Source organism: Xyrauchen texanus, chromosome 33 (assembly GCF_025860055.1).
Source record: "Xyrauchen texanus isolate HMW12.3.18 chromosome 33, RBS_HiC_50CHRs, whole genome shotgun sequence".
In the NCBI taxonomy this organism is placed as follows: Eukaryota; Metazoa; Chordata; class Actinopteri; order Cypriniformes; family Catostomidae; genus Xyrauchen; species Xyrauchen texanus.
The window spans coordinates 12,459,829-12,477,021 of NC_068308.1; the positions used below are offsets into that span (position 1 = coordinate 12,459,829).

Consider the following 17,193-nt stretch of genomic DNA (forward strand, 5'->3'; position numbering starts at 1 on the left):
TTGTCCTACGCCGATGCGCTGCCCTTGCGATGTTACAGCATACCCGATTGAAAATGTCACCGCCTGCCACTGCCTTAATAACCGTATATCCACCATAGTCTCTTGGATTTCGTACTCACTGTTCGGAAATCTACTTTAAAACTGTTGCTTGCCAAGTTACAAGCTATGCACAGTTTGAAGTGATTAAAGTAGGAAATAAAGAGACAATTTTGAATTAATTGAGCAGAAAAACAAAAACTGATTGGTGAAATGTCTTAAAAGTAAAGTAATTAGTAATGTAATTACTTTTCAATGAAGTAATCAGTAACAGTTTCAGAGAGATGATTCGTAATCTTTAGTGGATTACTTAGTGGAAGTATTTAGTGGAAACGTACCCAAAACTGCTCCACAACACTATAAGTACTACAGCTTGATAACAGCATTTTGTCTTCAACACAGCTTGACCACTTGGACAAAAATGGTCAGTGTGCCCTAGTGCATGCTGCTCTTCGTGGGCACCTGGAGGTGGTGAAGTTCCTCATTCAGAGTGACTGGGGCTCTGGAGGGCATCAGACAAAGCTCCAGACCCCCTCCCCTACACTATCACAGGACACGCCCTCTCCAACACAGGCCACGTCCTCTCCCACATCACAGGCCACACCCTCCCCCACGGAGGCCATGCCCCAGCAGTCCCAGCCCTCAAGCCCCGAGCAGACCAAGCAACAGGTTGATTCGCCACAAACAACGGAGGAGTCCGAACAGGAGGCTGAGCCTCAGACGGAGGAACAGCAAGAGTCTCCAGAGGAGACAGGACAACAGACACAAGCACAGACTCAGCAACATACATCATCACAACCAGTGACCTTCAACAAGAATATTGCAGTGCAGCAGGCTCTTATAGCAGCAGCCAGCATGGGTTACACAGAGGTAACTTTCTGTTTTACATCACATACAATTGACCCTTTGTTAAGCCCCCGATCATGATGAGAACACTGCATTTACACAAAGCTAATTGGATTTCAGTGATATCACACCATCCTAAGATGCTTTATGTAAACTTATTTAAAATAAATGCCTTTCTGATGGCATGTACAGCAACTGTCTGCCTTTGCTTGCATGTAACAATAAGGGGAGAATAGTGAAATTGGTAAAAGGTAGACTTGAACATGGTTCGCCCATGCAACTAATCAGCTGTCTTACTCATGTCACCGCATCAGGTCTTAAGCCAACAATGTTCAAATTCACTTAATTATCTCTGCATGACTTTTCTTCAAAGCATATATAATATTTTAAATAGTTTTGATAGGTTCCATCGGACTATGTGCACAGCCGGGCTGTGTGCCCAGTGCTATTTACACTTATTCCAAGTAATTATTTGGCTATACTGAACCTGTGCTGGGGCCCTGGTGGCCACGGGGATCTATGCAGTGGCATAGTCGCTTAATAGGCAGGGCCGGCACTGAGTGAATTAATGTTAAGGATAGATAAATGTACAAATTCTTTGCTTGCTCCTTGCTCATATGGCTACAAATGATGTCTATGTCTTTTAGATTGTATCTTATCTCTTGGACTTGCCTGAGAGGGATGAAGAGGACACACAACGTGCCCAGATTAACAGCTATGATACTCTGTGGGGAGAGACAGGTAGAGCTCCATGACATTGACTGTATTTACATCTGGTATTAACATCAGTCTTGGGTTATCAGATCACAAGTGGTCAATCGAGACACGTTACCAATCATATGTGGTATTACATGCGTCTCAAATGCATTTTACGTGGCCATTTGTGTTTGTATTTCGAGGGGAGTGTCTCTGATATCATGACAACTTCACTCATTGTCTGTAAAGCTGCTTTGAAAGGATGTGTTTTGTGAAAAGTGCAATACAAATAAAACTTACTTGACTATCAGTGTGTCTGTCAGTGTTGTTAAAACATCTGAAAACATATGATCTTAAATGACTAAACTTGTAATTAGTAACTGTATATTTTAGGATTACTTTTGGATTACTTATTGCATGTTCTGATTAAAATCTAATAATTAATTTTTAATGTATTAAGTACAATACTTAAAACAAGTAACTGTAATCTGTTTATAAAATGTAATGTAGTCTAATTACAAGTACTTTTTGTAATCTGTTACTACCCAACATTGGTCTCTGCATTTTGGACAGAAAGGCACAGAAAAATCAGCACTCAAATACTGTATAACTCAATTTTAGTCACTTCACAAGTGTGATGTTTTGAGCAGAATTCTCCTAATTATTTTACTAATGTGCCACGTGAACTGAAACTCAACTCAATAGAGCACAACTGTGCCCACCCACCTTTTCAGCTTTCTGGGTTCTATATTTTCCTATAAATTTTTTCCATAGGCTTACAGTACAATAAATTCCTCCATTAGAGTTGTAAGCCATGAACAAAACCAACGAGCTCCAAGGTTAATCACAACATTACAAACTTGGATTTGAAGCAAAAAAAATATTTTAAAATCAGACAAAAATATCAAGGACTTGATTGATGAGCTTTGTTGGCTGCAGTTCTCTGAATGGTGGATCTTTCTCTGCTGGATCATGGGTTGTGTCGTTGTTCACCAGGAATTCCACTATTAAACACAATTTTTAACCAAAAGAAGTTGAAATAGAGGTCAGACTTGTGAGCGTCAAGCTCTGTGCACTTTGCTAGTTTTTTATTATTTTCTTGTTATAATCTGGTGAGATTCGATATACCTAGTCACATATTTGTTCTGTGAGTTAAACATGGCAAATAAGTCAAAATCCTCAGGCTCTGAAGACACTTACATGCTCAAGCTGAAGTTTTGTGGAGGAACACACCTTCGAGGCAGTTCTGTGAATGAATCTACACGTTCTTTGTGTTTATTCTGCCTATTGGCTGGGGTTTGTTTTACAAAGTATTTTTTATGCAATTTTGCCTCATAAAATGTGTGCAGAAGCACTGGACTTGAGTAATCCGATGGCAAAGTTGTCTTGGAGGCTCTTGTAGGCATACATGGACCTTTTGAGTTGAGAGGTTGGCGCTGTCGTGCGCAAGTTTAATGCGTACATTTTTCTTTTTTCTGTTTGTTTGGTTCGGGGAGTTCGGGGTTTGATTTATTATAGTATTGCACTAATGTGGGAATGTGGTCTGTATAATCTTGTTTTTGACAATTTATTTAGACTATTATATAACAATGTCAAATGTTAATATGAGTATGTTATTTCTCCACATGGAATGTGAATGGGTTGGGGCACCACATAAAAAGAAGAAAGGTTATTTATTTTTTAAACGTAAGAAATATGTTATAGTGTTTCTTCAAGAAAATCATCTTTCCCCACAGGAAGCTGAAAAAGTAGGGAAGATATGGGGTGGACATGTTTTCTTTAGTGCTAGCTCAAGAAAGAACATGGGAGTCATTACATTGATAAATAAACATATACAATTCTCAAACAGATTAATGATAAATTAGGAAGAGTCATTATTGTTTTAGCTAAAATTCAGGGCAAAGGTTGATTTTGGCTAATATTTACACACCTAATGCTGATGACCAGGGCTTTTTATAGGCCAGTCAACTTTTAGATACAGACTGTAACTGTCAATCAACTCTAGAACGCACATGCGCATTAACCATACAAGCAGTCAACTTTTAGATACAGACTGTAACTGTCAATCAACTCTAGAACGCACATGCGCATTAACCATACAAGCAGTCAACTTTTAGATACAGACTGTAACTGTCAATCAACTCTAGAATGCACATGCGCATTAACCATACAAGCTGGGAATTTTTGTTTTAGTGTAATCTGAGTTAAAGGAGCACATTTTATGATTCCAGTGTTGTCAGATTTTACTGATTTTAATGTTCTTTCATCGTAATCTTGTTCAACCATTTTGGAGATTTTGGATTTTCCCCATTCAAGTAGATAGGAGGTGCTCTTGTATGCCGCTTGTTTATATAAACAAATAGGTGCCTGAGAGCATTCCAAAGATTGCCACCGAGTGGACTTATATGCTAGAAATACTTTATACTCTGCTTAGCAAAAAATACATAACACATAAATATAGTCCATTCATGTATTATTAGATTGAATATCTGACCTTGGAGAAGGCCCAAAACCCTAATAATCCTTACTTTTTGGAGCAGCTTTAAAAATGCTGTCTAGGTGGGCAGCTGTCTAGGTTTTGTAACAGAGCTCACTTCCTTCAGTATGACTGACAGCTGTCTTCTGCACTTCTCCGTAGCACTGTCAGCAGCAGCAGGACGGGGCAAGCTGGAGGTTTGTCTGCTTTTATTGGAACAGGGCTCTTCTGTGGTCCAGCCCAACCAGAGAGGGTTGGTGCCACTCTTCAGCTCTGTGCGTCAAGGGCACTGGCAGGTAATGAATAAACACTCTCCCTCCATCTTTCCTTTAGAAATAGAGACTGTGTGTTCATGTCTCAGCTTTACCTGTTCTTTCAGATTGTGGACCTCTTATTGACCCATGGGGCAGATGTAAACCTGGCTGATAAACAGGGGCGTACTCCACTCATGATGGCTGCCTCAGAGGGACACCTGGACACGGTGGAGTTTTTACTGGCTCAGGGTAAGAAATAAACCACATATGTCTACAAAATTAAATGATACCCTAATAGCGATAAAGGGCAAATGTAGTATGTTTTGTCAAACTCATCAAAGTCATACTTACAGATCTATAAATTCAATATCAAAGGGCTCTATTTTCGTGACCACGCTTTGTGCAGCACTATGCCCAACGACTGTGCAGCACTATGCCCAACGACTGTGCACTGTCGTATTCAATTTTCTTGAGAAATCTAAATCTAAATGCAATTTTTGTGCTTGCACAAGTGGCCGTGGGTGGGAGTGCTTGTGTATTGTGCTGTCGTATGACCTATTTCTTAAAATAGCAAACTAGCAAAATAGCAAACTGCGCTTTGCGGCACTTCATTAACATAGAATACTACACTCTCAGTTTGCATGCATACACCCACAGTAGCACAAACACTAGCACCCACGCCCACTTGCTATTGCACTGGAACGGAAGTTGAGATTATAATTAACACTCTCATGAAAACTGGATAAGATATTGCCAAAAAATTGCATGTAGCACATAAAATTAGAGCCCAAAACATTAAGAGAAACATTATCACTAGGAGAGCATGTTTCTAGTGTTCCGTAACAGTGTCAAGACCGCAGGTGAAACGGGTGAGCAGGAAGGGAGAAAAATTTTCCATAGAGGCTGATAGAGAACATAAAATATATACAATACATTGCGGTCCAAAGCAACGCAGCCAGCAACACAGTCACATAGTACGGGATTCCTCGAGGCTGGAGGAAACACAAACATCCTCGGTTGTATTGCTCCACTAAACACCATAGAACTGAAAAGATGGCAGATAAAAGAGGAGAGAGTTCACAGCAAGGACGTAGCTATTGTGCAATAGAATGTAAGACACAAAAGGTCATTATTTCTATTCTTCTAATTCATTGCATACAGCCCATTTATACTACAAAATTCTTATGAATGGGCTGTATTCATGTACATCGACATTTCACACGGAATGGAATATATAATAGTATGCAGATGGTGCATAACTGATGAAGAACCTCAGAATTAATTTGCTCTTGACCCAGCCCATTATCGCCTTGCGTACGTGATTTTGCCAAGCCATTGCGGATAGACTTAGCGCATGCTTAAACGAAAATACCAAAACTTCATGGCAATACCCACTGACTTTGAGTATACTGTATAACGTAGATCATGTAACAGATCATGCCGATAATGCTCTAGCATAATTTGTTGATTACAAATATTTTTGTCATTTTTTTGTCATTTTGATGTCTGTATGTCACTTTATCTAATAAAGTGACATACAGACATTTTAAAATGGGACTTCAGTGTCCAAATACTTTTGCCACTGTTAGTCTAGAGACGATGACCTTATGTGTACGATGTCTTGCTCATGTCCAGATGCATCTGTTGATCTTATGGATAAGGAGGGGCTGACTGCGCTCAGCTGGGCATGTTTGAAAGGGCATCTTTCTGTGGTTCGCTGCTTGGTGGAAAGGGGTGCGGCCACAGATCATGCTGATAAAAATGGAAGGACGCCTCTCGATCTGGCTGCCTTCTATGGAGACTCAGAAGTGGTAATTGTTAAAAATTGTTAAAGAAATTGAACACTGACTTAACCATTAACAAACTTACAAATTCTCAATTAATTAGATTTTAATTATATACTTACATAATTTTAATTATATTACTTGAATGTAATAATGAGACATTAAGAGAGCATAAAAAGAGTATAAAATATGCTCCAAATTGTAAAATATCTTTCTTTTCTCCACTCATTCTCTCTCTGTCTCTTAGGTGCAGTTCCTGGTGGATCATGGGGCTTTGATAGAGCATGTGGACTACAGTGGGATGCGTCCTCTAGATCGAGCTGTGGGCTGTAGAAACACATCAGTGGTGGTCGCCCTGCTTAAGAAAGGAGCCAAAATCGGTATGGCAAAGTTCACAGGGTGTATAGTTTGTGTGAGTGTGTGTTTTCACGTAGCTCAGCTTGTGTTGTGAGTGTGCTCGGCTGCTCTAGTGTGCTGCTGCTCTGTGCTTCACTTCAGTTACTGCAGCTGTTATTGGTTACCGTGTCTCTATCTGCTAAGGATGACACTTTCTGCACATGTTGAATGTGGGTTTTTTTCACTCTGTTTATTATCTTCCTGTTTGTCTGTCTCCTGCACTCCACTTACTTTCTCTTTCTCTGTTTCTCAACTGGTTGTTAAGAGATCGGTCAGGGGTCTCAAAACTATGGGCCACAAGTTTTATTCACTCAATTAAGTGTTAATTGTTTCTACTTAGATCCATTGTTTTTCCTTAGAGCTGAAGTGTGTAACTTTTGCAGTATTAAAATACTTTCTTCTATCCCAGCTTAATATGCAGAGACAGCCATAAGTAAGCCATTAATAGGTTAATTTCCTCAAAAACTGTAAACAGTGTGTCTCTGTGGTGCTATAAAAAATCCTGTGTTTATATTGAGTGACCTGTTTAGACCCGCCTAAACAACGTTACTCAACCAATGGTGTAAGTTGGGGGAGGTAATATCTGAACAACTACAGACGAGGGGTGTATTCGGAAAGCTGTTTCGAAAAACATTGTTTACTTTTGCAATTCCGTTCTATAGAGCTAGTGTCGCAGAAATTACATACTTCAGCTTTAAATCTGTGAATTTAGTTTTTACTTTGTGCACTGGCCTAAAGGTTTGGCCATTAATGTTATCCTGTATTTCCTAAAGGAATATTCTGGGTTCAATTCAAGTTAAGCTTATTTCTTAAAGAGGAAACTTGTCCCTCTTTTATAAAAAAAAAAAAAAAAAAGCAAAAATTGCGCGTTACAGTTCGGCACATACAATGTGAATGGGGTCAGTCCACAAATGTTAAAATAGACATTGTTTTAAAAGTATAACTACAAGACGTAAATATTAAACACGTGTTAATCTGATTTAAGTGTAATAACATCAGGGATTTACCGGCGTTTACCAGAAACAACATACATTATAATATAGTTTACTGTATTACAAGTTAATGGATATAACTTTACAGACATATGGTAAGTTCGCGATTTTATTATGTTAACACTAAGGTTGTGTGATATCATGACTAGTCAAATTCTACTTGACTAATTGGCTCAACTAGTCAACTATTACAAATTAGTAGTCGCACAACCCCTAGTTAAATTTAATGTTTACGTACACTCTTCTTCATGTTTAAACAAAGCAGCGATTTATTATCCTATTTCAGTGAAAATCCTCTTCCTTCCTGTCATTATAAAAGGCAGTTTTACATTGTTCTCGGTTGCCACGGGTTCCGTATTTTTAATGGGAGAAAGATGGCGTGGGCAGCTGAGCGGATCGAGGCGGCCGCTCGTTCACAAGATAAAAATATTTTACATTTGACCGCTTCTGCATGTCATTGACCGTCTCAGATAACAAAAAATCAGCTGGCACATTTCACATTTACGCTGAGTTCTATTCATGGTTAAACTATTTTAACAATGAGAAGAAACCACAGAGAAATAACACACTCATCGAGAAATACAAACTATTTTATTTAGTAAATTTTTTAAATTTAATTAGTTATCACTTTCACTGAACACGGAATACAATTTTCAAAGCTGTGGCTGACCTTTATGCCCCCTCAGAAATAATTGGTGCATGACACCCTGACTACCTGTTCAGCTGGATTTGGGCGTACTGCCCCCTGCTGAAAACATGAAGGTGGTACTTTAAGCTTGAATTGGCCTGATGGTTGAAATATTTCTTATTACAGGAACGTTATTTTTAATATAATTAATCACACTGAATTAATGTGTTAAATCGACAGTCCTATAAAAACATGATTTTATTAACAAACATATGTATAAATTTACTATACAGTTTTAGTCTATATATATATATATATATATATATATATATATATATATATATATATATATATATATATATATATATATTTAAATAAATGACCATTACATCAAAGCTCAGGCATCATTACTCCATTAAAAATTTAGAACTTCGTAAAGGTCTGTCCATGTATCAATAACTGCATAATGCGGCAATAACAGAAGGTAATATAAGTTTTAGACCCCTGATATAGGTGATTGCTGTTAGTTCTGTTGTTGTTTTGTTGTTTTACTTAACATTTTTTATTCTAGGGCTGAAGCTGTTCCCGCCTCTCACCGTTGCGTTTTTGTGTCCTCTCTCACCTTTCTTCCATGACCACTGCATCTCTCTTCAATTCCTCTTTCGCTCACCTATACACACACGCCACTCTCTTCACCACCTCTGATTGCGCCGTTCACTCCATCCCACTTTCCTTCAACCCTAATCTTCATTTACTCGCCTCGACCTCCGGCCACAGGATGTCAAACGCTGCCGAGTCGGCACAAAGGAGGTAATGCTTACGCTCAGGCTGTTGGCATCTTGCTTACCTTCAGGCATCCTGGCAGCTCTCTCCTCCACTTTGTTCTGTGTTCTGGTGCTGCAGGTTTAACTAGCACTGTAAAAGATCTTGTATATTAGAGTATAGGATATATACCCTTTTGTGAGGTAGACAGTTGCATAGTTAGTTCATTGTTAATGGGTTACAGTCAAGATACAGTGAAGTTGCACCTTTCATTTTTTTATTTTCTGTTTGTGCAGTCTGTCTGCTGGCTATATACTGTCTCCACCTTCCTAGATCTATCTATCTATCTATCTGTAGGGTGAATACAGGTAAAGTTGGACACATTTTTGTTGAGATGAATATCATAATTTATCTCACTTTACCTGTATTCATTCACCCTATGTATCTATAGACCAGGGTTTCTCAACTGGGGAAATTAAGAGATTGAATACACATGCCAATTCTGAAAAAAAACAATTGTAATTAAAAAAATGCAATCATTAAAATAAACTAAAGCTGTTTTGAAATTCTTTATATTTATTGAATAGGTTACATTAATGAAATTCTTAGGGGTAGGGCTGTCACTATTATGAAAGCTGGCTGAAGATTAACTGTCATATAAATAATTGCGATTAACAATTTAATTGTCTGTTTTAAGGCTTGACATGCCGATTTAGAAATTATAGAAATTGTGTGCTTAATACACATACACTTTAGAAAGTTGTGTATTTAACTTGTAAGCATATAATAAAATAGGGATATATGATTGCTTTTTAGGCTTTAAAAACTTGAAAAATATGCAGCCTAATTATATATGGGTTCCTTACCCCATATAGAGACAGGTGGAGTTTATTTGGAGTGCTCACATAATGCTATTAATCCTGAAAATGCAGCATTCATGACATTTTACTTAAAATTCCCTTATTTGGACAGTGAAATGTGATAAGAATTTGAAGGGCACAATAATCTCTGTTCTCTCAAATAACCATGGTTAGATCAAAGAATCGAATAATCGCGACAGGCCTACTCGGGGGACACTTCACTCAAATTAGATAATGGGTTAGGTGTTCAGCTGACAAAAAAGGTTGGGAAATCCTGTACAAGACATAAAACCCTTATTAAGAGTAAAGATAACAGGGAATGAGAAGCTGAGTTCAAGCAGAAGGCATCTTTTCTACTCATGCTGTTGTCCATGCCGCCATGTGTTTACTGTGACTCCTAAGCACTCTTCCTCCACCCGCCGTGTTTTCCTCTCAAACCCCTGGTTGCATTTTGACCCATCAAACATCCTATTACCCCATAGGTCCTGCCACCTGGGCCATGTCGACATCTAAACCGGACATCATGATTATCCTACTGAGTAAACTTTTGGAGGAGGGAGATGGCTTCTACAAGGTCAGATTTACTCAAAATCTACAGTACCTCTGCTGTTTCCACAGTTTTACCTTAAGCAAAGTTCTTGGCATTATTTACCTAGTTTATCCTGTTTTCACTTGCAGAAGGGTAAAGTGAAGGAAGCAGCTCAGCGCTATCAATATGCTCTCAAGAAATTTCCCCGTGAAGGATTAAGTGAAGACCTAAAGACCTTTAAAGAGCTCAAAGTGTCTTTGTTCCTGAACCTGTCTCGCTGTCGGAGGAAAACGAATGTGAGAATGGAACAAACTTTTCTAATTAATGATTACAAAATCTCATTTGATTTTAAGTGCAGCCAGTGTGGATCTGTATGTAATACTTCTATAATGCCTCATCATGAGACATAATTTGGTTTTGGTTTTCTTTGATGTATTGTTGTGATACCTATTGTATTATAACTCCTGAAATTTGTCTATACACAAGTACAACAGTGCTACATAATAAAAACTTAAAAATTAAATAATGTGCAGATCCCCTTCTAATAAACAGGTTTAGCTAATCTAGCTTCACCCATTGCATAACACATGCATAAAATGAAGTATACAACCATGAAATCTCCTTAGATAAACTTTTTTTTTTTAGAAACCTTTGTTCCAGCATGAAAAATGCCCCTGTGCATTAAGTGAGGTCCATAAATAAATTATTTTCTGAGTCTGTTGTGAAAGAACTTGACTGGACTGCACAGACCTCTAACCCACTGAACAGTTTTGCATTGAAACGGAACACAGACTGCAAATCAGACCCCATCACCCAACATCAGTGCCTGACTTCACTGATGCTCTTGTGTCTAAATGAGAGCAAATCCCCACAGCCATGTTCCAACTAGCAGAAAGTCTACCCAGAAGGGTGGAAGCTTTTACAGCAGTAAAAGGAGGATTAACTCTCTATTTATGCCAATGTATTTAAATTGACTGTTCAAAAAGCACAAGCAAGTTTGTATGTCCACATATGTTTGGCCATGTAGTGTAGATTTCTTGCTGATATGAGTATAAAATAAGTATATATAATCAATATGTGACTGGAAAATGTCTTTATTCTGCCCACAGGACTTTGGAATGGCAGAAGAGTTTGCTACCAAGGCCCTGGAGCTGAAGCCTAAATCATATGAAGCTTACTATGCTAGAGCCCGTGCCAAGCGTAGCAGCAGGTAGGGGTCTTCCTTTACTTTCATTCATTTCACATCAGGTTACTTCAATGTGGTTAGATATTCCCATTTTCCACTTTATAGGCAATTTGCTGAGGCACTAGAAGATCTGAGGGAAGCCATAAAGCTGTGTCCCAACAATCGTGAGATCCAGCGCCTTCATCAGCGTGTGGAGGAGGAGTACAGACAAGTTACACAACCAGAGGAGCCAGAGCTCGAACCTCCTCCATCTCCACCTCCATCTCCCTTACCAGTGGAGGAGGATGAGGAGCCCCCTCATCATACTCCTCCGCCTGAGCCAAGACTAGATGACATGGAACCTGTCCAGGACTTGTTTGAAGATGATGATTTCTTGGAACAAGAGCTAGAGGCTGTGTCTCTTGGCCTTGCCACTGATATTCGCTCAAACACCTCCAGCCTGGCGATTTTACATAGCCCTCCCCTTTCTCCAGCCCATCATGACATGGGTTACCTATCTGGTGGGCAGGCTTTTGAGTTCCACCCAAGCTCCTCCTCAATGTCATCCCCTACCCATCATAGTTACCAGTCCACCTCCCCTTGCATCTCCCCTACACATCAAAACTCCCACTACCGCCAGAGTCCACCCCACACCTCACCTGCCCATCAATCCTCCTACCGGTTTAGCCCTCCACCCATAGGCAGTGGAGGGAACCAGGGGATGGACTATCAGAGTCCTCCACCCTCTCCTCTTCGGCGTGGGTTTCCATTCAGGGCTAGCCCTCCAGTGGAGAGTGTTTGTTTGTATCGATCCCAGTCTGGCTCTCCAGTCCGTTACCAGCAGGAGCCTCTCCCTAGCCGACCTAAATCGCCACTGTTGAAGATGAGCAGCCAACGCTCCTTCCAGCTCCAATCACAGCCTTCAGAAAGCTCCCAGTCCAGCCAGCACCACCAGGCTCAGGGTCTCCGCCTACAGCCCTCTATGGCACAGATTATCCGCACTAACCAGCCCAGTAACAATGTATTCAGCCAGCTGGCTCACCCACTCAGCAGCAGGTACCAGGGTAGTTCCATGGAAGTTGACAGGGAACGAGAGCGGGGGGCCAGGCTGGTGTACCAGCCCTCCTTGGATGGCCGGTCCATGTCTCAAGTGCAATCCAGCCTTAGTGTTGGGGCACTCTGTCAGCATGGAGGCCGAAGTGGACCTGGTGGGGTTCTAGAAACAAACTTGGGGAAAGAAGAACTCCCCCAACGCCCTGCTTCAGCCTACCGTTCCACCACAGGGGGACCTGGAGGCATGCGCTTCAGCCAAACCCCCCAGATCAGTCGCAGTCAGTCAGCGGCATACTACCCTGTCTCGAAGCATGAACTTGAGAGGGCAGTGGCAGCCTCCGCTCTGCCATCTTGCCAACTAGGCTCTCCCGAGATCCCTCAGCTTATGCGCAGACCTATCAGTGCCAACACTAGTGACCTAAAGCAGCATGTACAACCCCCTAGACCACTGATCCACTCCCAGAGTGTAAATCTTCGCTTCTCCCCCTCTAGCACTAATATCTCCTCAGGCTCCAGCTGCAATCTAGCCCCTGGCTTCAGAACCTCCTCCATGGCCCAAATGGAAATCCCATTGCAAGCTGCATATGACCGAAGCTTTGACGAACCATCTGCCCTGTCGCCCTCTCAGAGCGGGCTCTTCGCAGGAGAACCCGCTCGATCCCGGACCACCCCGTTCATGGGCGTCATTGACAAGACTGCAAGGACTCAGCAGCAGTACCTTCACCAGCCTTCCCGTGCTTGGCCTGTGGAATCAGTAATCACTAGCCCCACATCACCTGGCAATTTAATCCACCAGGCTTCCACTGCTTCCTCATACAGCCCACCCACTTCTTTAGGCAATATCGCCTACTACAATAAGACCAATAATGCCCAGAATGGACATATGCTGGAGGAGGAATTTTATGCCCAATCACAGCCCTCCTCCCTGGGAAAGCTCGCCAATGGAGGGGCCCGTGATCGAGACCTCCTGGAACGGGTGAGCCAGGTGCCCACATACCAGGATGTTAAAGTGGCACGGACAATGCCTGTTGCACAGGCTTACCAGGAGAACATGTACCGCCAGCTTTCCCGTGATTCCAGACAAGGTCCCACCTCGCCCATCAAACCAAAGAGACCCTTTGTGGAGTCAAACGTTTAATAGGCACCCAATAGAGTGGGCAAAAAGGTGTGTGTGACAGTGAATGTTTGTGTCAGTAATGTAAGGGACCATGTAGTTCCAGGATATTATAATCAGTATTTCGTGTATAGAATAAAGCATAGGAAAAATACTTTTAATTAAAAAAACAAAAAAAAAAACAAACAAAAAACAGTGTTACAGGTCTGTACAAATATCTGTCCCTACTTAAGTTGAACTCAATCTATTGTTAAAAACCTAGTTTTTAGAACTTGGGTGGTGAACAGGTTCCAAAAACCATGAAAGCACCCCTTTGGAGTTGTAGAATACAAGTGAAAACGTTCTTTAAAACTCTGCACATTATAAGAAAGCACATTTCTTGACACTGGTGAGGCCTACACACAGAGGAATAGTGTATCTTGCCATTGTTCACTGTACTAAAGTGTATGAAACTGGGAATCTATTTGTTAAAAATAATTCTCTCTCTTACTCGTTCTCTCTTCCCAATGAAACTTAACAAAACTGCTAGGCTTACTGGACATCATGATGTTGTATTGTTCAGTACTTTAAAAAGTTAAAAATGTTCAGAAAATCTAAGATGTAGTTACCGAAGGAAAAAATTAATATTTATAATTAAGTTATATGATGTAAAAAAAAATTATTGTATTAATTTCTTATTTATGTATTGATTTTGGCTTTTGAAAATGGTTATTAACTTTACGGAGTTATTACTTTTCAGTTGTGGCTACCAAGCAGAGACAACGTTTGTGTCAAAATTCACAGTTGTAGAGTGGCAATAATATTATTTCAATAAATTTATTGGGAATGAGCCCATTTAAAATGCTAACTTTTAACTAACCCCAAAATTCTGTGGATATCTCTTTTCTTCTTAATAATAAAATTAGCATATTTAATTACCAAACACTGGAGTGGCAAAACTATCATTTTTCAAGTGGAAGAATGTATCACACCATAGAAGTCTTATTAACTTTACAGTATGTACTTTATACATCGCAACACAAGTTTCAGGGGAGTTTGCAGATAGAATCGTAATATTAGTCTTTTTTGGTTTCTGTATTGTTTTAAGAAATGGAATACTGCATTGTCACAGAGAAGTGTCAGTATCAAGTGAAGTATGTTTGCTTTACATTTTTTACTTTTCTTTATTTTGGTCTGCACTGATTGTCTGTGACATTCTGAAGAGAGCACTTTATTCATTTGTAAGGATTGTATGTCATTTGAATACTGGGGGGTTGGAAGTGTTTTTGTTTTTAGGGATCTGGGATAAAACATCCTTACTTACAAATGTTCAGTAAATACTGGAGAATAACCTGTGATTAGTTGTACTACTAGAAAACAAAATAGCAGTCATTGTCCTTGGTGCAATTCTAATTTTTCAAGCAGATGAATGAACCGTAATATAAAAGAGCAGAATTATGTTTTTAAAAAGATATATAATGTGTATATAACAGCCTTTATAGAACGCAGTGTACTTGCTGTATATAGTGGCCAAATGTGTTTATGCATACAAAATCTTTTTCTCTGCAAATGCATCGTCAAATGCAGCGTGAGGAGGACATAAGAGTCTTACATGTCAAACAGTTCAGCGGCATCTCACACACACACACACACACACACACACACACACACACACACACTCTCCCAAAAAGCAAACCAGCTGTTTTGAAATAGTGTATTTGTAGTGTAAAAAAAACAATCAGCTAGTTCCTTTTGAAGTTCTCGGCTTCAGAATGCAATATTATTAATATGCAGAGCTTAACTGTGGCTTTCGGCAGATCTTCTCAAAAATACAGTATATGGACAAATATCCTTAATGGCAACCATATTAACATTCTTACTGCTGTTAGTGTAAACCTGCTTGAATCGAGAGGTGACTCAGCTGTGGGTAAGCTGAATAAATACAGAAACGGAAGCAACACTCCTTGAGAAAACACGACTCTGGTGAAGGGTCTCTTTAGGGTGATGTAGTTTCAGTGAAAGTTATTTTTGCTGTACATAATCTGACGCATGATTTAACCCCACCCCACACAGATATTCGAGAATCTGTTGTATGTCAGAAGCCAACAGAGGAACAAAATGTTCACAACTGACAAAATTCTCACCTCTCATCACCACCACACACACAACAGTAAAGACATGGCATTTACTTCTGAAGTGTTTGACCATTTCATTTAGTTTTCAGTTGAGATTTGAGTTGGTTTTATTGTACTTGCTTGCTAAGCAGAGTTTCTAGTCTGTAAATGTGAGCATTCAGAGTGCTGTGACAACGTTTAATGACTTCAATAAACCAAAATGTGTGTTTTTTTTAAATGTGAGTGGTCATTTTTATACAGTTTATGTAAAGGTTAAGTGTATATAAACAAATACATAACCATCATGCTTGGAAGATAATTTCTCTTATTGAGAAATATAGAACTGCAATGTTTTGCCCTTCAGTGGCAATGAATCAAATTAATAGGTGGTGGATGACAATACAGAAAGCAATATCATAGACTTACATGGACAGAGGACCACCAGCTACAGTTGACGTATACTCACAGACCACTTTATTAGCCAATCTGCCAATCATGTGGCAGCAGTGCAATGCATAAAATCACGTGGATACAGGTCAGGACCCTCTGTCAATATTCACATCAACCATAATAATGGGGAAAATGTGATCTCAGTGATTTCAACAGTGGCGTGATTGTTGGTGGCAGACGGGCTGGTTTTAGTATTTCTGTAACTGCTGATCTCCTGGGATTTTCACACACAACAGTTTGTTTACTCAGAATTGTGCCAAAATCAAATAGTGCCAAGGTGGTCTTCCGTTGAAGCCCGTTCGAATCAATGTTCAATGTGTTGTGCGTTCTGAGATACTCTTCCTGCTCACTACAATTGTGCAGAGTAGTTCTGAGTTACTGTAGCCTTTCTGTCAGCTCAAACCAGCCTGGGCATCATTTCCCAGAAGCATCGTAAGCTTCAGTAGATCATACAAACCACTGGCGCTAATGGTTTCTACGATCAACTTACGCTTGCAATGCTTTAGGGAAACGCTGCCCTGGGCATTCTATGTTGACCTCTCTCATCAACAAGTCTTTTCCATCCACAGTACTGCCGCTCACTGCAAGTTTTTTGTGAGTAATCTCTAGAGACTGTTGTGTGTGAAAATCCCAGGAGATCAGCAATTACAGAAATACTCAAACCAGCCCATCTGCCACCAACAACCATGCCACTGTCATAATGAGATAATGTTTTTTCCCCAATACTGATGGTTGATGTGAACAATAACTTGAGCTCCTGACCCATACATGCATGCTTTTATCCATTACACTGCTGCCACACTATTGGCTGAATAGATATTCATGCGACTAAGTAGTTGCACAGGTGTTCCTATTAAAGTGGTTGGAAAGAGTATTTTGGCTTCCAAAATGGCAAAATTTGCCAAAAAGCAAAGAATTTGAAGCACTAGAACATTACATAGATTTGGGGGATTGCATTCTGTTCTAAAAGTCAAAGAACAATATCCCAAGATGCATTGTGACAAATCAACAGTCACCTTTGGCACAAAGCTCAAATTAAATTTGTTTATGCACTGCAGC

The 17,193-nt window shown here is 40.0% G+C and overlaps 1 protein-coding gene across 4 annotated transcripts in view; it reads left to right on the top strand.

Annotated features, from left to right (window-relative positions):
- The window catches only part of LOC127626970 (protein TANC2-like), a 248,763-nt gene extending 235,147 nt beyond the window's left edge, over positions 1–13,616 (top strand). For 2 of the 4 annotated variants that reach the window (XM_052103139.1, XM_052103141.1), the window contains 11 exons: positions 439–906; positions 1,530–1,623; positions 4,217–4,350; positions 4,434–4,557; positions 5,944–6,119; positions 6,340–6,472; positions 8,886–8,918; positions 10,213–10,304; positions 10,409–10,555; positions 11,369–11,469; positions 11,551–13,616. In XM_052103139.1, the coding sequence (XP_051959099.1) occupies positions 439–906; positions 1,530–1,623; positions 4,217–4,350; positions 4,434–4,557; positions 5,944–6,119; positions 6,340–6,472; positions 8,886–8,918; positions 10,213–10,304; positions 10,409–10,555; positions 11,369–11,469; positions 11,551–13,615 (3,567 nt within the window). In that variant the 3' untranslated portion in view covers position 13,616. The remainder of the gene's footprint in view (positions 1–438; positions 907–1,529; positions 1,624–4,216; positions 4,351–4,433; positions 4,558–5,943; positions 6,120–6,339; positions 6,473–8,885; positions 8,919–10,212; positions 10,305–10,408; positions 10,556–11,368; positions 11,470–11,550) is intronic. The other 2 variants (XM_052103140.1, XM_052103142.1) reach the window with 1 other exon arrangement.
- Positions 13,617–17,193: the final 3,577 nt, after the last annotated feature.